This window comes from Hippocampus guttulatus, chromosome 4 (assembly GCF_054856545.1).
Source record: "Hippocampus guttulatus isolate MCC_2025c chromosome 4, RoL_Hgut_1.0, whole genome shotgun sequence".
NCBI classification, from domain to species: domain Eukaryota; kingdom Metazoa; phylum Chordata; class Actinopteri; order Syngnathiformes; family Syngnathidae; genus Hippocampus; species Hippocampus guttulatus.
Window position 1 is genome coordinate 23229160 of NC_141264.1, and position 23099 is coordinate 23252258.

At 43.1% G+C, this 23099-nt stretch overlaps 3 protein-coding genes across 7 annotated transcripts in view; 1 reads left to right on the plus strand and 2 right to left on the minus strand.

Moving 5' to 3' along the window:
* The window catches only part of gxylt1a (glucoside xylosyltransferase 1a), a 44159-nt gene extending 38667 nt beyond the window's left edge, over nucleotides 1–5492 (minus strand). For 2 of the 4 annotated variants that reach the window (XM_086109191.1, XM_086109190.1), the window contains exons 1-7: nucleotides 5137–5492; nucleotides 4657–4749; nucleotides 4012–4195; nucleotides 3098–3229; nucleotides 2761–3012; nucleotides 2133–2256; nucleotides 1884–2056 (exon numbers count right to left, since the gene is read on the minus strand). In XM_086109191.1, the coding sequence (XP_085965317.1) occupies nucleotides 1884–2056; nucleotides 2133–2256; nucleotides 2761–3012; nucleotides 3098–3229; nucleotides 4012–4195; nucleotides 4657–4749; nucleotides 5137–5348 (1170 nt within the window). In that variant the 5' untranslated portion in view covers nucleotides 5349–5492. The remainder of the gene's footprint in view (nucleotides 1–1883; nucleotides 2057–2132; nucleotides 2257–2760; nucleotides 3013–3097; nucleotides 3230–4011; nucleotides 4196–4656; nucleotides 4750–5136) is intronic. The other 2 variants (XM_086109194.1, XM_086109193.1) reach the window with 2 other exon arrangements.
* Nucleotides 1–23028, plus strand: LOC147206691 (uncharacterized). 2 transcript variants are annotated; one of them, XM_086109196.1, is made up of 10 exons: nucleotides 1–237; nucleotides 1741–1840; nucleotides 10752–10825; nucleotides 12071–12292; nucleotides 12427–12488; nucleotides 14382–14438; nucleotides 14894–15036; nucleotides 16741–16817; nucleotides 17003–17137; nucleotides 22014–23028. In XM_086109196.1, exons 3-10 carry the CDS (start codon nucleotides 10778–10780, stop codon nucleotides 22206–22208), a joined length of 939 nt encoding a protein of 312 aa, XP_085965322.1. In that variant the 5' UTR covers nucleotides 1–237; nucleotides 1741–1840; nucleotides 10752–10777; the 3' UTR covers nucleotides 22209–23028. The 2 variants fall into 2 exon arrangements, with proteins under 2 accessions (XP_085965322.1, XP_085965321.1); XM_086109195.1 differs by lacking the exons at nucleotides 1–237; nucleotides 1741–1840 and adding an exon at nucleotides 9952–10554.
* On the minus strand, nucleotides 6158–9391 carry LOC147206692 (YY1-associated factor 2-like). Its single transcript, XM_086109198.1, has 4 exons — nucleotides 9054–9391; nucleotides 8648–8776; nucleotides 7556–7705; nucleotides 6158–6947 (listed from the first exon to the last, which is right to left on the minus strand). Exons 1-4 carry the CDS (start codon nucleotides 9125–9127, stop codon nucleotides 6707–6709), a joined length of 594 nt encoding a protein of 197 aa, XP_085965324.1. The 5' UTR covers nucleotides 9128–9391; the 3' UTR covers nucleotides 6158–6706.
* Nucleotides 23029–23099: the final 71 nt, after the last annotated feature.

A 23099-nucleotide genomic window follows, 5' to 3' on the forward strand; every position in this document is an offset into this window, starting at 1 on the left:
ATCATTTATAATAGAGTGGAAAATGGAAAATTTGTCACATAGATTGTCTGTACGTTAATCCATCCATTTTCCTAATACGCTTATCCTCACAAGTCTGACACTTCCTTCACTTGCTTAGTAAAGCTGTGCACGAATTGGTGCTGACTCGAAGCGAGAAGTGACCTGGCCGTTAAAAACGAATACGTAATTTACGGATTCGACTCAGAACAGGTCAGGCCAAAACAACAACTCGAACCGGTACGTAGCTTACATTGTCATTTCTTTCTTCCCTCTCCCCGGCCGTCCAACCTCCTCTTTGATGTTACCTTCACAGTCCCCCAGAGAAGTATTCTTTGATCAACCAAAGTGTAAGCTGCTTTTGCTGTATCGTTGTTGGTCTGTCTTGCAAGAATATTACAAACCCAAGTCCATTGAAATTGGGACGTTGTGTTAAACATCAATAAAAACGGATTCGAATGACTTGCAAATCATGTTCAACATCTTACAGGTGAGCAGGCTAAGTGGGAACAAGTGAGCGCCATGATTGGGTATAAAAGGAGCAAGCAAAAATGGACGCGAGGTTCAAAAGCCAGCAATCTGTGATGGAATGAGGCTGTGTTAGTGCCAATGACGTGGCTAATTTACACATCTGTGAAATTGATCGGTTTAAATATAAAATATCTTGCCGCTCAGTACAAAATGGCGAAATGCGATGACAATGCAACATCATTTCGATAAGACCGCGATGTAGTTTATTGTGATTGAAGCCGTTGTGCCCTTTGCCATGGCGCCGTGTCATCGTGGAAAGTCAACTGTGCTGCTGGGTTGAGAAACGATTTGATACATTACATGTGTCACATAATTCAGTGAGCTGTTCACAAGTCCGCTTTGCACCGCGTGGGACGCAGGTTTACTCAGTCACAGAGAGACGGATGGCGGAGTGCTGCGTTACGAAGCCCGCTCGTTGACTTAATAGCCGAGAACGAAGGCTCGCGGGCGGGAGCCTGTGGCGGTAATGGATGGCGACCGGCTAATGAAGCCTTCGCTGGTACTCCGCCGATTGCTGCCTGCTTGTTGAATGACGTGCCGGATTCAACACCGGCAGATCGGAGCTGACCCGTGAGGGCAGCGGGGTGAGAGTTCTGCGGCTAACTGGGTCTAACTGCGTCTCGCTAATGTGGCCGACTGGGGAAAGGCAAAAGGGTTGAAACCGAATGGGACTTTAATGGGACTGTATTGGGTAAATAGGACAGGCTTTTTCCCTCAGCCTGTCCTTTGGAAGACAGCAGTGGTTAGCGGATCCGCCTCTACGTTCTCAGGTTGAAGGCTGGAATCCGGGCTACAGCATCCTGTGTAAAATTTGAACGTTGTCCCCATGCTTGTGTCGATTTTCTCTCAAATACTCCAGTATTTATTTTTTGTGTGCATGCAAATACTTTATGGGTTTTTTTTAAACTTTCTTCCCTCCAACTTTTGCTGCCGTAGATTGTGAATTTCTACATTGTGAGACAAATAAAAGTTTTATAATCTTATTATCCCAGGTGCCCATTAACAAGCCTTTTAGGCTTTGGTAATTAAAGTCACTAAAGTGTCCATAAGTGTACTGTGAATGCGTTGACGGTCTATACGTGCCCCCCGACGGGCTGGCAACCAATTCAGGGTAGTGAAAATGGATGGCCGGTTCTTCTTAACTCACTTTTGACAGCTCCGTTGGGAAACATTGGATGAACTTACTGAAAACTGTATATTTTATCTCCACAGGTAAAGCAAGCGTTCCACAAGTGGGGATGATTTGTCAGGATTGGATTAAGAGCGAGTCTACTTGCAAGTCTACTCTTTTACTCATAACACTCATACCAAGGTAAGATTATTTATTAGTTTTGTTAATTCTTGGCGGTCCGTACCTGCCGAATGGCCTCGTAGACGGCTCTAAACGCCGGCTGCTTTTCGTTATGGTAAACTCCCCTGCTACCGTGGAGAATGAAGACGCCATCTTTCTCAGCCTGCTGACAGTTGAGGCCATAGACGCAATGGTCCGGACGGTAGTTCCACTGGCAGGGAAACACGTAAAGGCGTTCTGTAACAGGGCAAGAGCGATTCACTTTAATAAGAGATTATTTGTTGGCCTGTCTGTCAAATGCATGTGCACCCACCCGGGTTGTGATGAAATATGATATTGAGAAGGTCCTGGTCCCCCCAGGTGATGTTGAGCTTATACTTTTGAAGGAGGGGCATCAGCATTTCACTCCAGTGAAGCGCAACTGTTGTCATGTCATTCTAGAAGGATTCAACAGAAAAGTCAGCCTCTCCAAAAAATTGTATTTTTGCTTCAGCTCCGGTTGCTCAGTCTACCAACCCTTCATCTGAATTGAAGGAAACAGTTGCTTGATGGAGTGTAGGACAGAATGATGACATTGACCTCAAGTGGACAAGTTTGGTAGTGCAACTAACCTAAACTTAATTTGACTCTTTCGGGGGTAATGCAGTCCAGGAATTAACTGTAGTGTTAATGTAAATATGATGCTAACTATGATATTATACAACATCGCATTACATTTGCATTTACAGCCACTTTAAAATGTAGTAACGTCCTTCCATTTTTTTTTTAATGTAACACCGCTTATGCTCACTGGAGTTACTGATGAGCTGCCACCAACTTTGGAAGTGGGGCCTTATACATCCTGGAGTGGTCACCAGCCAAGAACGTGGCCATTTTCTCTCCATATAATTTACTATTCACTTCCTGAAATAAATCCAACTTTACACCACAAGGGCATTCACCTTAAAAAGAGTTTCCCTGAGGCGTGTCATGTTCATGAGCATGACTCCTGAGTTGACGCCAGTGTTGCCATAGTAAGGATGGCGGGCGAAACGGTTGTACCAGCCGATACGTGGCTCCTCGTGCTCCGGGGCCATGGCAGCCAGCTGGCTCTTGTTGAACTGTGTGAAGAAGGCCCAGATGTCCTCCACCGGCTGTAGAAAAAGGATATCCGTGTCCACGTAGAGCAAAGAGTCCACCTCCTTCAGGATTAGCTGGAGAGAGAAGACAACAATGACTTAATATGAGGACAATTGGCAAATGTTTCCTTTTTAATGTTAAAATGAGCGATGAACCTACAGGTAAAAAGAGTCTTTGAGAGGCGCATGGTTTGAAGAGCTTCTTCCATTCTTTCTCATCCCCGCTGGGGAAAGTGATGGGGTAGATGGTAAAGTTAAACTTCACCTGAGCTGATCTTGGCCAGGAGTACAGCTTTAAAGAAAAATGAGAAAAAAAAGAAAAACATTCATGGACAGTGTGCCCAAAATTCATCAATAGACATTCAAGATATTCCACAATTTAAAACAGTTCCCAGTTGTCTTCATAATAAGATTCTTGACATTAGTTATTCACACTTAAGCACTTTTAAAGCACTTATTTAAATTACTCAGCTTGTGTGTGTGACCGTAAAACCATCAGTTGCATTGAGGTCTAGAACTATTCCGCAGCCCGGTGGTCCGGTGTTCCAGTGGTTAGTGCGTCAACCTCACAGTGCAGAGGTTCAATTCCAGCTCCGGCCTCCCTGTGTGGAGTTTGCATGTTCTTCCCTGTGCGTGTGCGGGTTTTCTCTGGGTACTTCAGTTTCCTCCCACATTCCAAAAACATGCATGACAGGCTGATTGAACACTCAAAATTGTCCCTAGGTGTGAGTGTGAGCGCGGATGGTTGTTTGTCCCTGTGTGCCCTGCGATTGTCTGGCAACCGGTTCAGGATGTCCCCCTCCTACTGCCCGAAGACAGCTGGGATAGGCTCCAGCACCCCCCGTGACCCTTGTGAGGATAAGCAGATTTAAAAATGGATGGATGGAACTATTCCGACAACGCAAGATATTTTACAATTTATTTTTGTAAAATGAATACTTTGCGGATAGCATCAATCACAACTGAATTTTTACTAACTCTGCAAAAGGTATACAGTATTTTTAGATACAGCTCTTATAGTGTATCTTATTGGACTATGTTAGTGTGTGCGCTATCACTGGAATGGACACTCACCGCATTTCGAAAGCTGTCCTGTAGCTCATCATCGGCAAAGATGTGAAATGTGAGAGGCTTTTTGCTGAATATGATGGCAGACTTGAGCATGGTGAGCGTCTCGTCCAGCCTCGGGCCACAAGCCACTACGGCTATGTGACTGCTTTCGTTATTGCCGTCTTCTGCTTCAGAGTCCATCCCGTCCCTAACAGCCAAGACACATTTATATTAGACTCTGTAGTTGTTCAGAAATCAGCAGACTCACACTGAGCTCTGTTGGGTTTTACTTGCCATTAAGTTTTGGGGGTGAGGACTTGCATATTAATAAGAGTGCGCTGCATGCAAAACCCTCCTTCTATACTAATGGCCTGGAAGGTGAAAAATCACCTGACTTGTTTGTCGATGGAGAGCTTATGAAACACCAATTCTGCTGTTATTATTGTATAAAATGCGCATCTCAAAGAGTGGCACTTTACAGTCTCTAAACACAAAGCACAACACAGCAACTGTGATTGTGCAATTAAATCAGCTTGTTCAAAGCCCATGAGGCATTTGGGATGGCAGCATCAGAACTTTTATCTCTCTGTGTGTGGCCACTAAACACTTGCAGTGCTGCTTATTGCAGTCCTAAGTATCTTTCTAGGAAATGCACAAAATCATTCATACCTAAATGATGATTCCAAAAAGCAGTTCAGTCCACAAACATCAGCAGGCAACCTCCAAAACGGATTCCAGTAAGAGACTGACAATGATTTACACCTAACAGAGTAAAAAAGACCATCTTTTTGGATGCTTTTCTTAAACATTAGCAGTGTTGTGTGACGGGATTATGAGAATTAAAGGCAAAATGTTAACAGGTGGCGTTGGTTTACGGGAGCTAAAGTAATTAGCGAATTAATTATGTGACAATGCACAAGATTACTGTACTCACTATATGTAAACCAGTGAACCAAATTGTATTTACTGGTAGTGAAACTCATTCATGTGTTACGTACAGAAATAAATGACTCATGTTGAGTTTTATTATATGATATCGTTTCGATATCAATGCCGCGTTTCCTAAATTTTGCAGCGGGTACTACAGCATCGGTAACTCGTAACGCATTAGTTGTAAATAGGCAATATGGCTAATGTAGCTTTAGCTACCTGACCGGCTGGGGAACTCGACGGCCTGTCAGTCCTGGGTTTTTCCTGAGAACGTTCCCCGTGTCAGGACTCCCTCCGGTGGGTGTCCTCAGCTCACCAAGGCCCCGCCCGTCGGTGTCCTCCAGGGTAGATGCGAGATGATTGAACACGTAGAGCGATGAAAAAAAGGTGAACGCCGTGCACAGGAACAATGCACGCCGATAACAGCGCATCCTGTGTTCTGTGGGTTCTCGACAAAATGTCGGTTAACCTCTTCTGCCCACATAGAGACTGACTTAATCAAGTTAATCTTTCCTTCTTTGACAGAAGTTAAGGCAGGTAAGCGACAGACCGCGTTGCTGTGTTCACAGCGTAGAGTCCCGCCTACCACATGCGTTCACTCAGCTGCCGAGGATGTTTTTGTTTTGCAAAACCACAAATTATGCGATGGACAAATGACATTACAGTTGTTAACGTTGACATTTTCCCATTAAAAAAAAAGCACGAGTAAATGTGGTTAAAAAAACGCACCAGCACTGTAATAAACGCTACAATTACAACCATGGCATTGAATTGACCATTAAAAATACTTGATGTACTATACAGTATTACAATATTGATTTTAGTTTGATGCTGAATGAATATACTTCAAGAAAGTTATGATAAAAATCCACAGGCTAATGTTATTTTAATGACTCTCTCATTGAAGAATTCATTAAATATTGCTATGCACCCATCACATCAAATGGGATAGCACGGTGGACCTTGTGGTTGTCACGTCTACCTCGCAGTTGTGGGCTTCAGAGTTTAAATCTCTTGTTTTCTCGGTACCTCACCTTCCTCCCATACTAAAACCAAAAACAAAAATGCATGATTGGATCATTGGAGACTCGAAACCAGGGGTGTCCAAGTGTCCTCAGAGCCCGTATCCAGCCTGTTTATGTCTCCCTCCTCCAAATGATCACTTCATCAGCAAGTTGAGAAGCATGATAACGATCCTGAAATCTACTGCTTGTACTTACATTAAAAAAAAAAACTCAAACAAGAATGTACATTTATTTTAATTCACAGTATTTTACAATATAAACCATTCCATAGATTAATCATGCTCAGATCTAAAGTGAAAAAGTAAACAGTTCAATAGTTCTTACTAAATGCTAGGAAACATTTATTGCATCCAAAGACGAGAGCAGATAAGGCCAGAAGCAAAGAGTGTTATGACTGACTAATAATGACAGGGGGGTCCCAAAAAAAAAAAAAAAAGTCCTTGTGAACATAAAATGCCATTCAAGTGCAAATAACAAAATTTCTAGCGTACAACATGAAATAAACTTCACATTGTCTTCTTAATGCATCACTTGTTCTTTGCAGCCACCACCACCAGTATGATGATGCCACCATGTGCTACTTATTGTTCATTTGCTCACTTTATCGTGTTTGATTTGGCTGTACCAGAAGTATCATCAAAACACCCGAACATGGAAGCCAAATCTAACACAAGGGTAGTTATAGTATTATCTAACAAAACATGCATGCCAATCTCTGGTTGAGTGCATTAGAATGGCTTTTGCCGTATTGGGAAATCCGTGGATTAGTGAGCATCGCCGCTGACGGACGAGCCCTCCCCCCGCGGAGAGGAGCACCGCGACGCTCCTCGCTCAGTGTTGTCGGAGCTCGAGCCGCTTTGATTGTGCACGTCGGCGGCTGCGGCGCCGGCGGAAGTAGTTGTAGGTTTGGCTTTCTCCTTAAAGTCTGTGATTATTACTGTCAGGTCACCGACCGTAACCTCCAAATGCTGAGCGCTGCTCCGGTCCACGTTTTTTAGCCTCGGTCTGCAGAAGGGAAATAACAAAATACTGAATGAATGCGTTTCCCAAACTTAACTGAGCCAAGCAGCGTATTTTATATTAGAAAAATCTCAAGGCAAACCACCGAGCAAAAATGCCATGGTCTCATTTCAATGTTTTTACAGATTTGCTTGGTGTGAAATCTTGAATTGTTCGAATTGTCACTCTATGTTGCTGGCAAAGATAGATGAACACGGATACATCATCATTTGTTGTGAGAAGAAAATAATAATAATAACACTAATAATTAGTCAGAGCAATTTAGTCAAACCGGATTTTAAAAATTGTTTTTCTGTGGAGGCCAGACAACCTGTGAACACATGTTATCCTAGTCAGGCGCAGATGGACGTGTGCTCTTCCACTGCAGCCCCTGGTTCTCCCAAACTTTGAACGTCAATACAATATAAAAACCAACAACAATACTGAATAGTAAGGGTTCCAGATTCACCGTGTAGTGAGGAGGTTACGGGCGACGAAACCGGGCCAATACGCACATGTCATGAATCCAATGGTGGTTTAGTGTATCCGGTCAAATTGAACATTCGAGAATGAGGCCCACTGAATTAATACTGATGAATGTGGTTGTCAAATACCTCATCTTTTTTACGCTTTTCTTCCTCAGCGTGAGTTCTCTGTCGCCCTTCTCCGATTTGTCTTTCTTCTCCTTTCTAAACAGTGTGGGCGGCGGTGCAAATTGCTGATTTACTTGCTGTACGACCAACTGGGAAACGGGCCGTGGTTTTCTAAAACAAAACAAAAAAAAAAAACAAAAGGACAAGAGTGTGATGGTTACACTTGTGGTGCATCTGCAAGATAAGTACACCAGCGGGTTCACTGGCTTGTAATTCAGAATGATGACTTGTCTGATGCTGCCAATCAAACGAAAGAGTTCATATATTTGCATTGGCGAAATTTTGGTAATCTGATTTAAAAAGTGACATTACCCCCATTCCATGCTGCTTTTTAGTTTCACCCTGAGATGGAAACCCTCAACCCTGGACTGTAATGTCAAAATCTTGTACACCTTGTCCCTTTCACAAACTTAGATAACAAGGTTTACCATTGTAGGCTCCCTGTGTTCCAATATTGTCAGTTAAGTAACGTAAAATACCTGCAGAGGGTTTCCGCCTTTAAATAGTCTCAGTCTGGCTTAGTAGGCTTCAACTTCATGGGGAAGACCACTGACTTGATGGTTGTGCAGAAAAACATCACTGATACCCTCCATATGGAGAAGAGGACTCAAAAAAACGTCACACCACTTCATGCTTCCGGCTGCCGACAGCTTATTGGAGGCAATGATTTTATCTTCCAGTTGGACATGGCACCCGCCGCCCACAGAGCCAAAAACTAGCAACACCTGATTTGATAATAATAGAATGACTGCAATAGATTAACTTCCCTTTGAGTCCCCCCCACCACCCACACACAAACATATTGACGATATATTTAATTTAACATTTTTCATTACAAGAAATAGAATACAGTACTACATTCACACCTCAGGAGCGCTTCTCGTGGTGCGTTGACATGTAATGGGAACAAGCAGGTACTTTATTTTGCGTGTACAACAAAATGAGAAACATCGGATACAGACGGACTCCGGCGATCTTAAAGTCGTCTCGTCACGAGTGTAAATATGTTAGTCTTCCTTTGTCCAAACGTCGCAAGACTTGACGTATACTTACCGAGTGGACGTCCCTTTCCTGACATCGCACATCGTGCACTTGAACGCCTCGGCGGTGTTCCTGAAGGTGCAGACGCTACAGTCCCAATAGCCATCGTCGGTTGGCGGCTGCTTCGGCTGCCGTTTCGGCCTTCACACAACACAAAACAACAACGGGAGGCTGGCTGTAAAAAAAAACACCGTGTGCGGATCAAGTTTAACCAAAGCGGCTCGGCACGAGTGTTTTCAAGTCTGAGGTCGACCAAACGAAGCTATCAAGCACACGGCAGTGGTGTATTTAACAAGCTAACCGCCAAGAAAACAGTCGCGTTCGAAAGAGCTCCATCAATTTCCCGACGCGGTTTCTTTTCGGGACTAGCCTGCAGAGGCGTCTTCAGTCACGTACTGTATTTTATTTCTTTTTTTACCTTGTGGGACTCTTCTTGTCACCCATCATACACAAGTTGCCGTCCGTGTGGTCTAATGGATCAAACGTTACCATTTAAAAATAAATAATGTCGCGGTTAGTTGCTACTCAGCTGTCGTTGAAACTCCGGTTGAGCAGGGTCACGTGGCCCAAATCCAACCAATCACGTTTGATTTAATCACAACAGCGCTCCGATGATGGCATACGGAATAGAAAATACAATAAGCCTAATTTATAAAATATATATTGTTTCAAATTTATTTAGTCTCTTTGATGGGCTATTTTGGTCTCCAATTGAGGGAATATGGCCACTTCCTCCGGTGTCCACCAGAGAGGCGGTTTCCTCCAACCTAAGAAGCGGAGCAGACGCGGAAACAATCGTGTTTTTGTTTGTTTGTTTTCAACTTTATCTAGGAACGGAAAATAGAAAAATAACGGACATGGGCAGACAAACAAAATGCTCACAAACGTACACTAAAAATATATTAAGAGCACACAATTATAAAATGTTCTGTGCTTTCACATTTGTGCATTATTCTTTTTCAAATACACGAATTTTAAGTCTCTGATTAATCGATCTACATATGGGTGTATGCCATTTAGCCAACAGAATAATAAGATTAAATCTATGCAATATTTTTAATTCACGTATGAGTAGTCACTGAATAGAAAGAAAAATTACCAAAACAAAATAAAAGAAGTGAGGCGAATAATTGTGTTAATGCTATAATTGTGTGTTTGGAAGTGATGTGGATGTGGCACTGGATGGGGGAATCCAGTTTTGGCAAAAGAGAAAATAAGACTGGTTATAATGCAAATACTGAATAATAGTAACAATTCTATGTTGTTTCTTGAAGTCTACAGATATGGTATTGGATAATATAAGACATTTAGAATCCAGATTTATACTAGTACGCATATTGTTGCTCACCCCTTTCTTATACGCTTTTTTTTTCTCCTTTTCTGGCCGATTGTTATTTGGGGAGATGTTTGTCGGAACATGTCTGGTTCACACTCCATACCAGTAGTTGGCAGTATTCCATCTCCACGTTTCTCGCCAAACGCTATAAAACACAAGAAGGCGAAGAAAAAGAAGGTCGTCATGCGTAAACGCAGCGAATAAATGCCATTTAAGTCCAAATACATGTGCACTACACATTCAGTAGGACGTACATTTTGTTCGGCGAGGAGCTATTGACTCCATTAGGTTATTTGGCCGTTTTTTCAGTGATGTTCATCGTGTCGGGGTTTGCTACTTCCTTGTGCGATGTTATGCTAACTAGCTAACGGATGCTATTTGCTAACATTGGCTCCCACGCACTTCCGCACCAAAATACCGATCGAAATCTACCCAGAAGTTTGGTTACTGTGATCTCGTTGGAGAAAAAACGTTGGGGGAAATTTGCAACTTCACCGAGACGAACATCGATCGTTTGCTTCTCGGGTCCTTCGTACTGTGCTGATACATCACCGTGTCATATCGCAGTAAATCTCTACCAAAAGTAAGTGAATGTTTGTTTTTGCGCACGTATCGAGACTAGCATGTGTTCCTAAGTCGCGCATGTAAATATATCTTCGGACTTCATCGAATCCATGTTAAATCAGTGTAGTTTTAAACTATGTTCAAGTGTTACTTAACAGTTGCTGTACACAATTGTGACCAACAGCCAAATTGTTTACCAAGTCATCTCTTTTTCAGTGCCATTAAGACAAAGGTGGCACTCCATGCGTGTGCGTTATGAACAGCACTACGAGCCAGCGGATACGAGAGAGGTAAGATGGTGTTTTAATGGGTCGCGTTAAAACTGTTTACATTTCTGTGGTATTGGTGGTATAATTGTTTTTCTTCTTTCTACCCCCCAAATTTGCTGCTGTAGAGTGTAAATTTCCCCAGTGTGGGACAAATAAAGGATATCTTAATTTAAATTGAGTAATAAAGCTATTGAATTGAATACAACATTGTCAAATGTGCTCTGCTGTATGTGTACATACAGCAGAGATTAAATTTCTTCCCTCTCAACATAAAACTAGAGGAGCTGCTGCGGGTGTCCGCGCCGCCATCAAAAGAAAAGTTACCCAAAAAATGACAAAATCATACAAGACAACACATGAGACACAGACAATCGTGCAATCTTAACCACTTTCCTGCATACACGTTGTTGTCTGAAGCAGTTATAGATGAAAGAGGAACGAATCAAAGTGTCCTTTTCACCAGTGGATCAAAGACGTCATGCTGCAATGTGCACACGGCTGCTTCAAGCTAAGCTTGAAAGCAACAAGAAGCTGTAGCATCCATTAGCGAAAAAGAGATGTTTGCTCTCTTCTCCTGTCCCATGTAAATCCGCTTCAATTCCAAGCCGCGACTCCCAGTTCCACATATGCATCGGCGCTCTGCAGTGAAAGGGGGGTGAAGGGGTGTTCAAATAAAATCTCACATTTTTCCACCCCACAAGATAAGATGTTTCCAGACGGGTGCTTAAGTTCATCAGCCGATTGGTACAATAAGACACCTTGCGCAGTCATCAGACACAGTTATAACTAGTTTTTACACCAATCTGATCGGCTGGATCGGGATCAGACGATATTTTGCATTTTATGTGATCGACTGCAATGTTATAATTTGCCAGTTGATCAATGACATAATCTATCGGATCTACAAATAAGACCTAACGGGAAATACAGCCTTGTTCACTCTCACCTTCTCTGCTGCCATCGAATTAGTAAGCCTGAAAGCTAATGTGGAAAACCTATGTGCTGGGAGCCAGAAGTTCCTTGCCTTACTCTTTTTTTTGGTTCTGGTTTTAGGGCAAACAGGACACAAAAGAGTGAACATGCTTTGAACTAAGAATGCAAATTAAATTATTTCTTTTAAATTATGTTCACTTCGTGATTACAAAAAAAAAATCACCATGACAAACGCAAGGTAATCGGCTAACTACTCACGCCCATGTGAAACATCTCAATCATGGAATCTTTGGGCAAGAAATGCACATATACAACACTGTGTATTTTTTTCAGGTGACAGTCCGCAGAGTGGTCAATATTTTTCAAAGTGGCGCCTCCCTCCCTCCTCCAGTGGAGAACTATGACACAAGATTTGAAGATGACCGGTGGTGTAATGATGACCCAATGTACACCGGCGAAGAATGTCCCAGGGACAATAATTACCCATCAGAGCGATACTTCAATCACAACCCCAATTATGTCAGTTTCCACAGGAACTCTCCACCCCATCACCCGGTAAGACAAGACATGGATGGATGAAAACAGTCATACTCAATTCAGAAAATGTTTATATATTTGATATGAAAAACAATACAGCGAACATTTTATTATATTAGTGATTTTTGTTCCCCTCCTCACCCATCTCTTAGGAGCCACCTTGTCAACGCCTACATTATGACAGAGATGACTTGAGGCATCAGATACGCTCAAGGTGATTCATGTTATTTGCTTTAGCGTCGTCGTATCTGACCTTCACGTAAGACGTTAGTGGGTCCTTGGCAAACCCCGAACGATCCATTAATAACTTATACATGATACAGTATATTTAAAAAAAAAAACTGGATTTTAGTGTTTTGATTTCCAGCTGCCATTTTTCTTTTTGAATAATGCATGAAACTTAATGACAAAATTGTATGCCGAAATGCAGCGATCACAGGTGCTTCTTTGAAGTTAGATATTTGTCGTTTCTTTGAAGGATTGTGCCACCTTCCTCCAAGTGTCGCTTCAAAGAATCGACTGCAATATAGAAACAAGGCCACTAGAGGGAGACAGGGTTCCACTTTATAAAAAGAGATTCAACTATGAGAGCGCCGTGGACAACTGGAGGAGCTTTGAAGTGGGTGTTTGGAAAGTCAGTATGCACTTTTACTTTCACGAACAGACATGTTTTAGGATAGAATAAAAGGAGAACATATCTGTCTGGCATGTTCGTATAAAGAAAACATGCGTACCTCAAATGTTTTACATTGAAACATGCCTTTCATTAAACATACGGTAAGTGCATAGTGCCTTTGTGAACACCCTGTATAATTGAAGAGGGTTGCTTAACTGCCCGTGTACAAATAGGTATAAAATGACACTGCATTCATTGATTTGTCCTCCGTTTCACCCAGCCGGCTGAATGGGTCCCTAATACCTTAGTGTAAAAAAAAAAGAAAAATATATTTGCAAGTGTTTCTTTGTGACCCCGCTGCTCGTAAACCTCGAGGCTTAACCCCAGACAGAGTCGCTAAGTCCAGCTGTTGTTAAACCCGACGTCAACACACACACACACACACACACAAACTTCTCACCTCGGCAGCTTCAACATAGCAGCGGTTTACGCCCCCAACCCACCACCCACCACTGGCAGACTCCTTTTCTAGGAGTCATACCAGGCGAGAGTGAGGGACAAAGGGCACTAGTGTCTACTCACTCTGCCAAAGAACCCCAGCATCCACCCTTTACCCCACCCTAAAAGAAAAAGCAGTCAGCCCCCGCCCCCCCACAACCCCTGAGTTAAAACACCCACCCGTACCTCGGATGTTTTAAGCCACACACCTCAGTTATAGTCTTACTGCCATTAAATTGATGTGTTTCGGTGCCGTACAGTGCTTTGAGGGTTGCCATTTTTAGTGTGGACTTATTGCAAGTCAAATCAAGTGGGGTGTACCCAATAATCAGGCCAAATTTGAGGATTTTCTTTTGTGACCAAAGGCCCAACCACTGAACGTCTATATAAGATTATCCTGAGCAATTACCTTTTGCTGCAGGGTGTGCAAAGAGGGATTCTCATTCAACCTAATTTCATTTTGAAATGCGGTTTATGTTCAGACTGAGGGATCAGCAACCAGGTGCCTGCGGGACTTGCACACCTAAACATCTGGATGCAGGCTGAACGTGGCGCAATGGCTTCACAGCTTTCAGCGGTTGAATAATGCGCGGAAGTGGGGTTGCCACAAATCCGGTGACAGCACCCTGTGACTTCAGCTCTATATTTGGGTCTAATTAAACAGTGCTTTCAATGGAGGACAGACGCTGACTTGAAAATTGGTGCAGAGTTGAAAATTGGTCCTTTTACGTGTTCCAAGGGCCAAAAGTGGAAGATTGCCTCCATTCCACAAATTGATCCATGTGCCCTACTGGCGCTGAATTTAAATCTGTGGTTTTGTCTTCCACCCGTACTTTTTCATTGCCCCAATCATTATCCACTTTCTTTCCTAAAACCTGTAATGATGAAGTTGGGGAGTTTTCAATTAATTGTGAGTTCTGTTCTCATTCTCCCGGTTTGATCTTTCCTTTTGCAGCAGCCAATTCGTAACTGGTTCTACGTTGTGTTTTTCAGGAAAAATGGCCGACCCGGTCCATACTACAACAACAGGGGACGAGGCCACTCTCAAAAGTAAGTCCCTTTCCTTTTAACCCGTAACGCAGGAGTGCCTGACCTTTTTTGACCGAACATCTACTTTTCAAGCAGCCAACTTCCCGCAATGGACCCATTACTGCTCACGCGAGCAACAGCCATAACCGACCCGAACATGAACACATTTTGAATGAGAATAAACAAAATATATATCTATTGTATATCTGAACTGCTCTGAACACAAACTGCAATTAGAGACTGCTGATGGCGAACAATTTCCTGTGATGCAGGTTATATGCCGTCGTGGGTGAAAGGTCACCTTCTTCTCTTCTTTATAAAGCTGCGTTAACTCTTAACAAAGCATTCTCATTACTGTGAACGCTTTCATGCCTTACGTTTGACTTGTTCCGATAAAAGTTATCCTGCTGTGATGCCCAGATACAAGCTGGAGAGATTGCACCCTGTTGACTTAACTGGGCTATGCTTCATTTCAGTCGAGAGGCCAATAATCAACTCAGGCACTCGCAGAATGCGAAAGGAGACTGGGAGCGCTCATCTGGGAAGAAGAAAAGCCAACCACCTGCTAAAAAGAACATTTCTCCTGAGTCCGACAAAGGCTCTGCACACGCTCCAAAAAGTAAGGCTTCATTTCTGCAGCTCATCTCAGGCGATGGATTGGAGATGGCCACGTTTCCATCACTAAACATTTCAGTTCCAAATCAAGAATGCTCATTCCTGTACAGTGGTACCTCTACTTACGAACGTCTCTTCATACGAAATGTTCAAGTTACAAAACTCCTCAAGAGGAAAATATCGCCTCTAGTTACGAAAGGTAAAAATACAGTATGGGCCACTACTTGGAGCTCCGAGTTTCCTGAACGCAACATACTTATAGCTGCTCTGCCATTGGCTACGACCGAGCATCATCCTGGCATCCCATTGGCTAAGAGGGACCTCTACCTTATTTGTGTCTGTGTGTGGACAGGGAGATAGATATGCAGCGTCCTCGTCATTTGCCCCTCGGGCCATGAGGTGTTCCAATGGTGATACGTAAATGTGAATCACCCAGAAAAAGTGTTCAGCAGTCGGGCGATCGCTCACTATGCTGATGTTTGCCTTGGACATTTTCGAAGGATTGTTAAAAGCCGACAAAAGCAAACGTCCTTGGATCCGTATGTGACAAAATGCCAGGCAGAAACCTCTTCTGAGAGAGAACGTGAACTAAAAAGGGCAAAAAACGGTGAGGATGCAGTCAAAAGTTAAATGACCATCGTCTTTATTCTTTACTCTATTCATTGTTTTTTACATTGTGGACAACTGTCACTTTTGTGCAATAATCTAATTGTAACATGTATTTGTTACATATTTTGATGTATCTTATGCTTTAGGGAACATTTATGTCAGAATTTTTGGGGGCTTGGAACGGATTAGGGCATTTACATGGAAAATGCGTCTCTACTTCCAAAATTTTCTAGTGAAGAAATTTCATGCAGAACCAATTCATTTCGTAAGTAGAGGTCCCGCTGCGTCTTGTGAAAAAGGATTTTTGATCTGCGTTTTTGAATTGTTTTATGTTTGAATATTCCTTGTGCTCCTCCTTCCACCGAGTCCACAAATTGACACCACACACTAACTTCTCCTAGTTGGGCGTGTATAAATAAATTAAGGAATGAATATAAATGAAACATCCAGTGAGACAAAGCCGTTGAAGCATCTGTTTTCTGATGACGCGTGAAATGCGAGGGGGGGGAGGGGCACTAACATCACATGCCCTTTTTTGTGAGTTTGGTGATGTGGGGGGGATAGCGTTGGCTTTTTTGGCTTTGGCTTCACAACACGACCTCCTTCATGAGAAAGTAGTTACCGCGTGGTTCAACAGTGTCACAGGGATCACTTTGGAAACTTCGTTTCACGTGCTTCCTTGAGACTTTTACAAGATTCTGCCAAACCTGGTTCGAAAAGATGGTTTCAGTTAATTGGACACGGCAAAGGTCATTAGACTGAGACAGTCATTTCTTTGCTTTGATTGGTGAGCTGCGCAAGCATATTTATGTGCTGAAAATGGCGTTCTTTGTTGTGCCAAGCGTTTGAAGATGCAATAAAGCAGTGAGAAAACATTTGTACCCCCCACCTCCATCTGGAACACTAATTAGGCCAGTAAAGCATGCTGCAATGGGGTTCTGGTGAATTTTGTGTGCGTTCTTCTGGCTCTCGTGCTCACAGACAGGGGCAATGAACGAATAAACAAATTTTTTGTGAGTCGGTGACCCAAGGTTCCAAACAACATCACACTCAACAACCCCAATTTCCATTCTTTTAATTTTGTCTTTTTTTTAATTAGCGAAGCCTGTTCCGGAACCAACCCTACCTCCAAGTGTCCCTGCAGAGGAACCTCCCCAAACATCTTCATCAATCACGGTAAATAATCACATTTGCTTCTTGATATGATACACTTGGCTCTGCTCACTGTCGACATGTCCCCAAAACGCAACCCTGGCGAAAGAGTCGAGTTGTGTCTTTGTTTTATTTGGAAAGTCTTTGAAATCAGAACCGGTTTCCAAATCGTGACCTTCGTCACTGACCCACGACCTTTACTCGGCCAGGAAAAGCCCTGCGATTCTGTACCCGAGAAGGAGGAGGCGGCTCCTTCCAGCGCCGAGCCTGAAACGACCCAAGCCCAAGAATTAAAGGCGCGACGGTCGGAAGCCATTAAAGCCAAGGCTCTGGAAATCGAAAAGGTAACATGATGAAAAATACCACGTAATAGTTTACTAGCGGCCAATGCAATGAGTCCTTTATTATCGGCCTGTACAACCAAATTGTGCTTTTTCTGTGAGCGTGTCAGCCTCTACTACTAAATGGGTCCATATTATTAGTGTATGCTTTTCACTTTGCCTATGCTCAAGGCCACAGACCTTCCAATCTAAAGCGGCAGTTTGGGAGCATTTCTTGCTTTGCAGGACACCAGGTCACTTTCGAAATGATCACATTTTAGTGACTACTGCACTATAAACTTGCTCTTCAATTAACCTTGATGAAATTAGTGATGCTCCTCGTGTCAAATGAAGCTCTTGACTAAAGTTACGAATGTTTTCACCCTCTACTAGTCAAACACATCTGGCTGGTTGTCGTCATTATCATCCCGACGTTTCGTAGAGTGAAATTAAAAAAAAAAAAAAAAAAGTGTACCGTGTACAACACCACCTGCCCTCGACTTGGTTTCAAAATGCCAGTCAGCAAGGTTGCAAAGCCCTGCTATTTGGCGTCGCACGTTCCTCCTCCGCCCCTCGGTCCCTCCGCGCTGCAGTACGTGCCACTTATCTGTTCCTGTTCAAGCAGGGGCAGGAATTGGCCCGCGGGATGTCAAGCGGCCCACCCACGCTGTGGTACGTCTTTTGGCATTAGTGCGCACATGCTTACCCCGTCAGTTCCCAGCGCTGCCTCCAACGAAGGGCGGGAGGCGGCGAGCGCTCCGGTGCCTTTACGGGAACATCTGCCCCTCCGAGCTGTACGGATCGGATCGCGGGCAAGACCGGTGGGTAGCTTGTAAAATTAGACCTCAATTCTCATCTCAGAAACCATACGTTCTTTATTTTCATTCCGATACTCATCTGTTTTTCTGCATGTATTCTGGGGTTAAGGAACAGTCGTTAAACCTTAAACAAATACATCATGCCCATAAACATAACTGGCATGATTTTAAAAATAAATAAATAAAAACCTTCCTTTCGCGTGCCTCGTTCATGATGAGGCGATCCGGACTGCAGAATAAATGCATCCGAAACTCGGGATTGATTCCTCAAAGGGACTCCGCTGATGAAACTTGGCCTTTTTCACAATTAGTTGCCTCTTGAAGATGTTGGCTTCAAGAGGCAGCTTTTAATATCACCTAATGTGTACCAGCCCTCAATTAGCATGCTTGTTATGCAGGACCCCTGCCTGCCTCATTTGAGCCTCACAAGCGAGGGGGCGTATGTGTAATCTCACTCAGGGCCCCGATTTCCCAACCCCCCGCACCCTGTCGTACCCCTGGGTATCTTCGCAATTTGGACCTCCACAAACATCCGATTTGGGTTGAAGCCCACTTTTTTTTTTTTTTTTTAAAGGCTGCTCCTCCTGACGTTACCGCTCCTCTCTCGGCTTCTGATCCATTCTAGCCCTTTAGCGTCTGCTTTAAAGAGCTTCAAAAATGGAAAACCTCCATGCAACAGTTTCATAGCATACAGGTCAAAAATCATTCTTTTTTTGGTTTTGCTAGTAAATGCACTCTCACGTGTACCATGAAGGGGAAGCGCGTAAGGTCTTACTCAATTATAAGGTCCTGTTCCAGCCAGAAACTGTGGACCAAGCACAATTTGCAAATATGAAGGCACTTCACCATCCATTTCCTCATTACGGTAAACTGCTATGGAAACCTACGCTGACATCAGAACAAAAAGGGGAAAAAAAGCCAAAGGGAAAAGCCATACGTTAACGGTACAGTCAATTCCTTAGGTCCTGAATTGACATCAGCTTTATTGGACTTTTGAGGCCATCGTTTCTCGTTCTATTTGTCCCGCCCACGTTGTACCGCTTTTGGGTTGCGTTCCACTTTGGAGGTTCCACCGTCATTGCTTGGCATAAATGGGAGAATGTTTTTTTTTCCGGGAAAGAATTGAAATGCCACCTGAGCTTTCAGCTGTGTCATGTTAAACACTGTTAAAAATGACATGAGAAACAATCATCCTAAGATGTGGTTGCACACGCAGTGCGCCGCGTGTGTACCTCAGGGCGGTGAGGACTGTCATTATGCGGATCAAACGCATCCCACAGTCTGGGGTATTTCTGTCCCTTTGCGGCCAACTCGTCTGTGAGCACAAAGCACCTTGTTGGAAGGAGAGAATGGCAAGTATTCCAGTTGCGCTGATAGCTGTAATAAACCCTTTCTCCTACCATTCATTTCCATTCTGTAATTCCCCTCCTGCATGAGCAAAATCTATGCCCTTAGAAAAAAAAAGGAGAGGTTTGGTATGCAGGAATGGGGTAATTCAACGTCTTTATGAACATGCTGAATCTAGTTGAGCTAAAGAATTTAAATCAAGAGATGGAAGCATAAAATAGAAGCTTAGGTATTTTTTTGAGAAACACCCCCCCACCCCACACACACGCACACACAAACTGTGGCTTATTATTTAAACTTTCATGAAACAATAACATGAACATGCGGAGTGCATATCTAGACACTGTATGAATAAATAAATCAAATATTTGCGCATATAAATAATAAAGCCGCTGGTCCGGTCCAGTAGTTAGCGCGTCAACCTCACAGTGCAGAGGTTGTGGGTTCAATCCCGGCTCCCTGTGTAGTTTGTTCTCCCCGGGCCTACGTGGCTTTTCTCCGGGTACTCTGGTTTCCTTCCAGATTCCAAAAACATGCATGGCAGGCTGATTGAACACTCAAAATCGTCCCGAGGTGTGTGCGCGGATGGTGGTTCGTCTCTTTGTCCCCTGCGATTGGCTGGCAACCGGTTCAGGGTGTCCCCCGCCTACTGCCCAAAGACGGCTGGGATAGGCTCCAGCACCCCCCACGATCCTTGTGAGGATAAAGCGAATCGGAAAATGGATGGATGGATAAACAACAAAGCCTATCCACCGACCAAAATTAAGTTTGTTTTTTTTTCCTCTCATAAACTGCAGCCTTTGCCATTTGAAAATCGCATTGCGATGTGGATTTGAATTTGATGCAGTCATTGCATTATTATTGCAGCGTATTTGGTTTTCTTCGGATTTGGGGTACACATATACAGGTACTCAATCTTAATTCAAAAATAATCTTTATATAAATAATGATGCTGTGGTATCCGGCATGTTAGTCTTTTTCTCCTCGTTTTTTTTTTTTATGCCCTCCTGCGTGATCTGTGCCTGGTAGTCGCATTATCTTCTTTGCATTTCATTACGGACGTCATTGTAATTGTTACCGTGGTCTGCTGTGAGTTAAAGCTTCCCATAAATCAACTCCCGCAGTCGAAAGAGGACGCCGTTTTAATAGAGAGATTATATTATTCCTTTCACTCTGTCAGTTAAGTGTCCGCCCCATCTGAAATTGATTTTTTTTTTTTAACAAAGGCTTTTCTGACCAAAATTCAAATTGATGTTTCCGCGCAATGATAAATGGCCTCTCACCAAAACTCTGCGCAGCGTTGTCTCACGAAAAGTAACGAGCGCTCGCGGTTTTACGATAACTGACACATCCCTGGAAGCGAGCCTTTTGACCGGTTAACCTCACAGTCGCTCAAGATGTTGAACATTGAGTCAAGTTGACAAGCTTCAGCTCGCGGTTTTATTGTATCCCAAACACTTAGGCCGAGTTTATTTTTGTGACGGCGTTGCAATCAGAACATCTCGGGAACCTCAAAGGTTGACCGCAATCCATTCTCGGTCGAAGGTCAACCTTTGGTTTGTTCCGTCTTTGAATATACCCATAGGGGGAAAATAATGGATAAGGAAAATTCCAGGTTTCAACTGTCACCTTCAAAATAAAATGTAAAAATGGAACGTTTACGGCCTTTATTGATCAGAACGTGAAAAAAAAGTTACATTTTGACATTCGTCTCTCATAAATGTAATAAAATAAATGAGTATACAGACATTTAAAAAAAAAAGTTTGTTTTTATGTTCCTCCAAGATGTGAGCTCGCACCTGGGACACCTACAAAGATCTTAACGGCCGCTTTAGGTCGGCAGTAAAGTCCTCGGGGGGGCGGGGGGGGGGGCGATCGTGAGAGATTGTTACAGTGTGCTGAGAAAGAATGCCGCAGTCGGATGAAAAACGTTCACACCTCGTGTTCTTGTTCGGGTGAAGGCCGACGTTCGCCTTGCCTCCGCTAACGTGCACGTGTTCACACACCTGTTGGCAAGACGGGGGGGTTCATGAAGTTCACCTTCTACAAGAAGCCGCGCTTAAATTTGAACAGCTGCCCGGTGCTCCACGCCGAGTAATTTTCTTCTCTGTGCTCTTCTACAGAGTGGTGGGAAGTGACGAAGTAGAAATGAAACTAAACTATGAAACTGAACTTTTCATACCATATTGCAAAAAAAAAAGAAGAATAATAATACCTAAAGAGGGGTCTTCAAAAATTCTCGAAAGCATCCAGTGACGTGAGTCGTCTCTGCACTCTCCTCTTAAGCCCCCTTCACAGGTTTTCAATGCGCTTGGTCGTCTCGGTCGGGTGAACCATTTCTACAATTTTCAGTTCAATTGATAGTATCCTTCTGCGATAAAAAAAATTGGATTCATTTTCAAGCTTTAAACATATCTTAACCAAGGGTGCCAATAAATCTGAAGGGCACAATACGTAGGCAACACTGCAGCTGCAATTTCTTTGTGCTCAGAACTAATAAATGACGCCATTGATCAGTGGACGAATCAAAGACATTTGAGCCCATTGCGAAATCCCCATGAAATGAAAAACGGCTCTCGATGAACTTTTTGCACTGGTGCACCCAATTTTATTTTTTTTTCCCTTCGGTGCACCAGCACAAAAGTTATGCGCAAAAACCACCCCGCCCCGCCTTTTCCCCACTACACCAATGAATATTGATTTTTCAAACCATGATGTTTTATATTTGTGTCCAGCATTATAGACAGGATTGTGAGACATTCGTCACAGTGGTGAAGATGTTGGTGTCCAAGGAGCCCACTCTGGAGGATCTTCTTCACAGTGCCCTGAATGCAAACTTGTCCGAAATGAAACAGAATTGTTTTGCTGCCCTCAGGCACTATCTTAAAGAACTTGATGAAGGGCTGGTGCTGTCGGACAACACAACTTAATGTGACCAACCGGCGGTGGGGCTTTCTTTTTTCTTCTTTTTACCAACACTCATTCCGTGGAATGGAAAGAGTTTTTTAAATTCAGTTTTGTCTTTTTATTTTGTCAAATCCCTTTTTATTCTTAATCAGATTCGTATATTGACATCAAGTTGGGAACAGCTGCACTTTTCGACTGAGCCAATGTGTTTCAGACTCCATTAAAACGGTCAAGCTGAGAGTGTTATTTGTCAGGGCAGTGAAAATGGCTGTGTAAATATCAAAATGATTTTGTGGTGAAAGTACAACGGTGTTTTATCTCGACACTGACGTTTATGATTCTCAAATCAAAGTTAATAAGATAAGATATCCTTTATTTGTCCCACACTGGGGAAATTTACAGTCTGCAGCAGCAAGATTGTGGGTAGAAAGAAAATGCGGGACGGGAAACTTTTCTGAACGCAATATACAGAAGTATTGCACTCGAATTCGTAGAAAGTTGATGTATTTTAAGGTGACATGAAATTGTATACCCATTTGGAGTGCCTTGCTGCATTGATGACTATTTTCCCCCCATATCGTAGAGGAATGAAACTTTCATGCAATTTCTTCAACTCACTGCATCTTGTACGTGATTGACGGTTAACCCACGCTAGCTACATCCTGACTAACCAAACAATGCTTGGCTGGTCATCCAACATCAACAGTTGTGCGTCATATGTCATCAAACAGTATTGCGGGACCAATCTAAGATAGCTATTTTAGTGATCTTATTTTCCGACACGCATCTGTGTATTATTTGAATTGAAAAATACTCAATAAATATTTGGATTTTAAAAAGGTACATTTTGAATGAAAATGTTTATTCGTTGTTTTTCATTTTGGCAGCCTGCTTCGGACGACGTCCTCGGCCCC

What these genes read in the sequence shown, in the direction of transcription:
- LOC147206692 (XM_086109198.1), bottom strand. Translation starts at nt 9,127, where the DNA reads ATGGTAACGTTTGATCCATTAGACCACACGGACGGCAACTTGTGTATG. An exon ending in GACAAGAAGAGTCCCACAAG is followed by an intron (nt 8,777 to 9,053) that starts GTAAAAAAAGAA and finishes TGTTGTGTGAAG; the next exon opens with GCCGAAACGGCAGCCGAAGC. An exon ending in AAAAGCGTAAAAAAGATGAG is followed by an intron (nt 6,948 to 7,555) that starts GTATTTGACAAC and finishes TCCCTTCTGCAG; the next exon opens with ACCGAGGCTAAAAAACGTGG.
- LOC147206691 (XM_086109195.1), top strand. An exon ending in AGCCAGCGGATACGAGAGAG is followed by an intron (nt 10,826 to 12,070) that starts GTAAGATGGTGT and finishes TATTTTTTTCAG; the next exon opens with GTGACAGTCCGCAGAGTGGT. An exon ending in AGGCTCTGGAAATCGAAAAG is followed by an intron (nt 17,138 to 22,013) that starts GTAACATGATGA and finishes ATTTGTGTCCAG; the next exon opens with CATTATAGACAGGATTGTGA.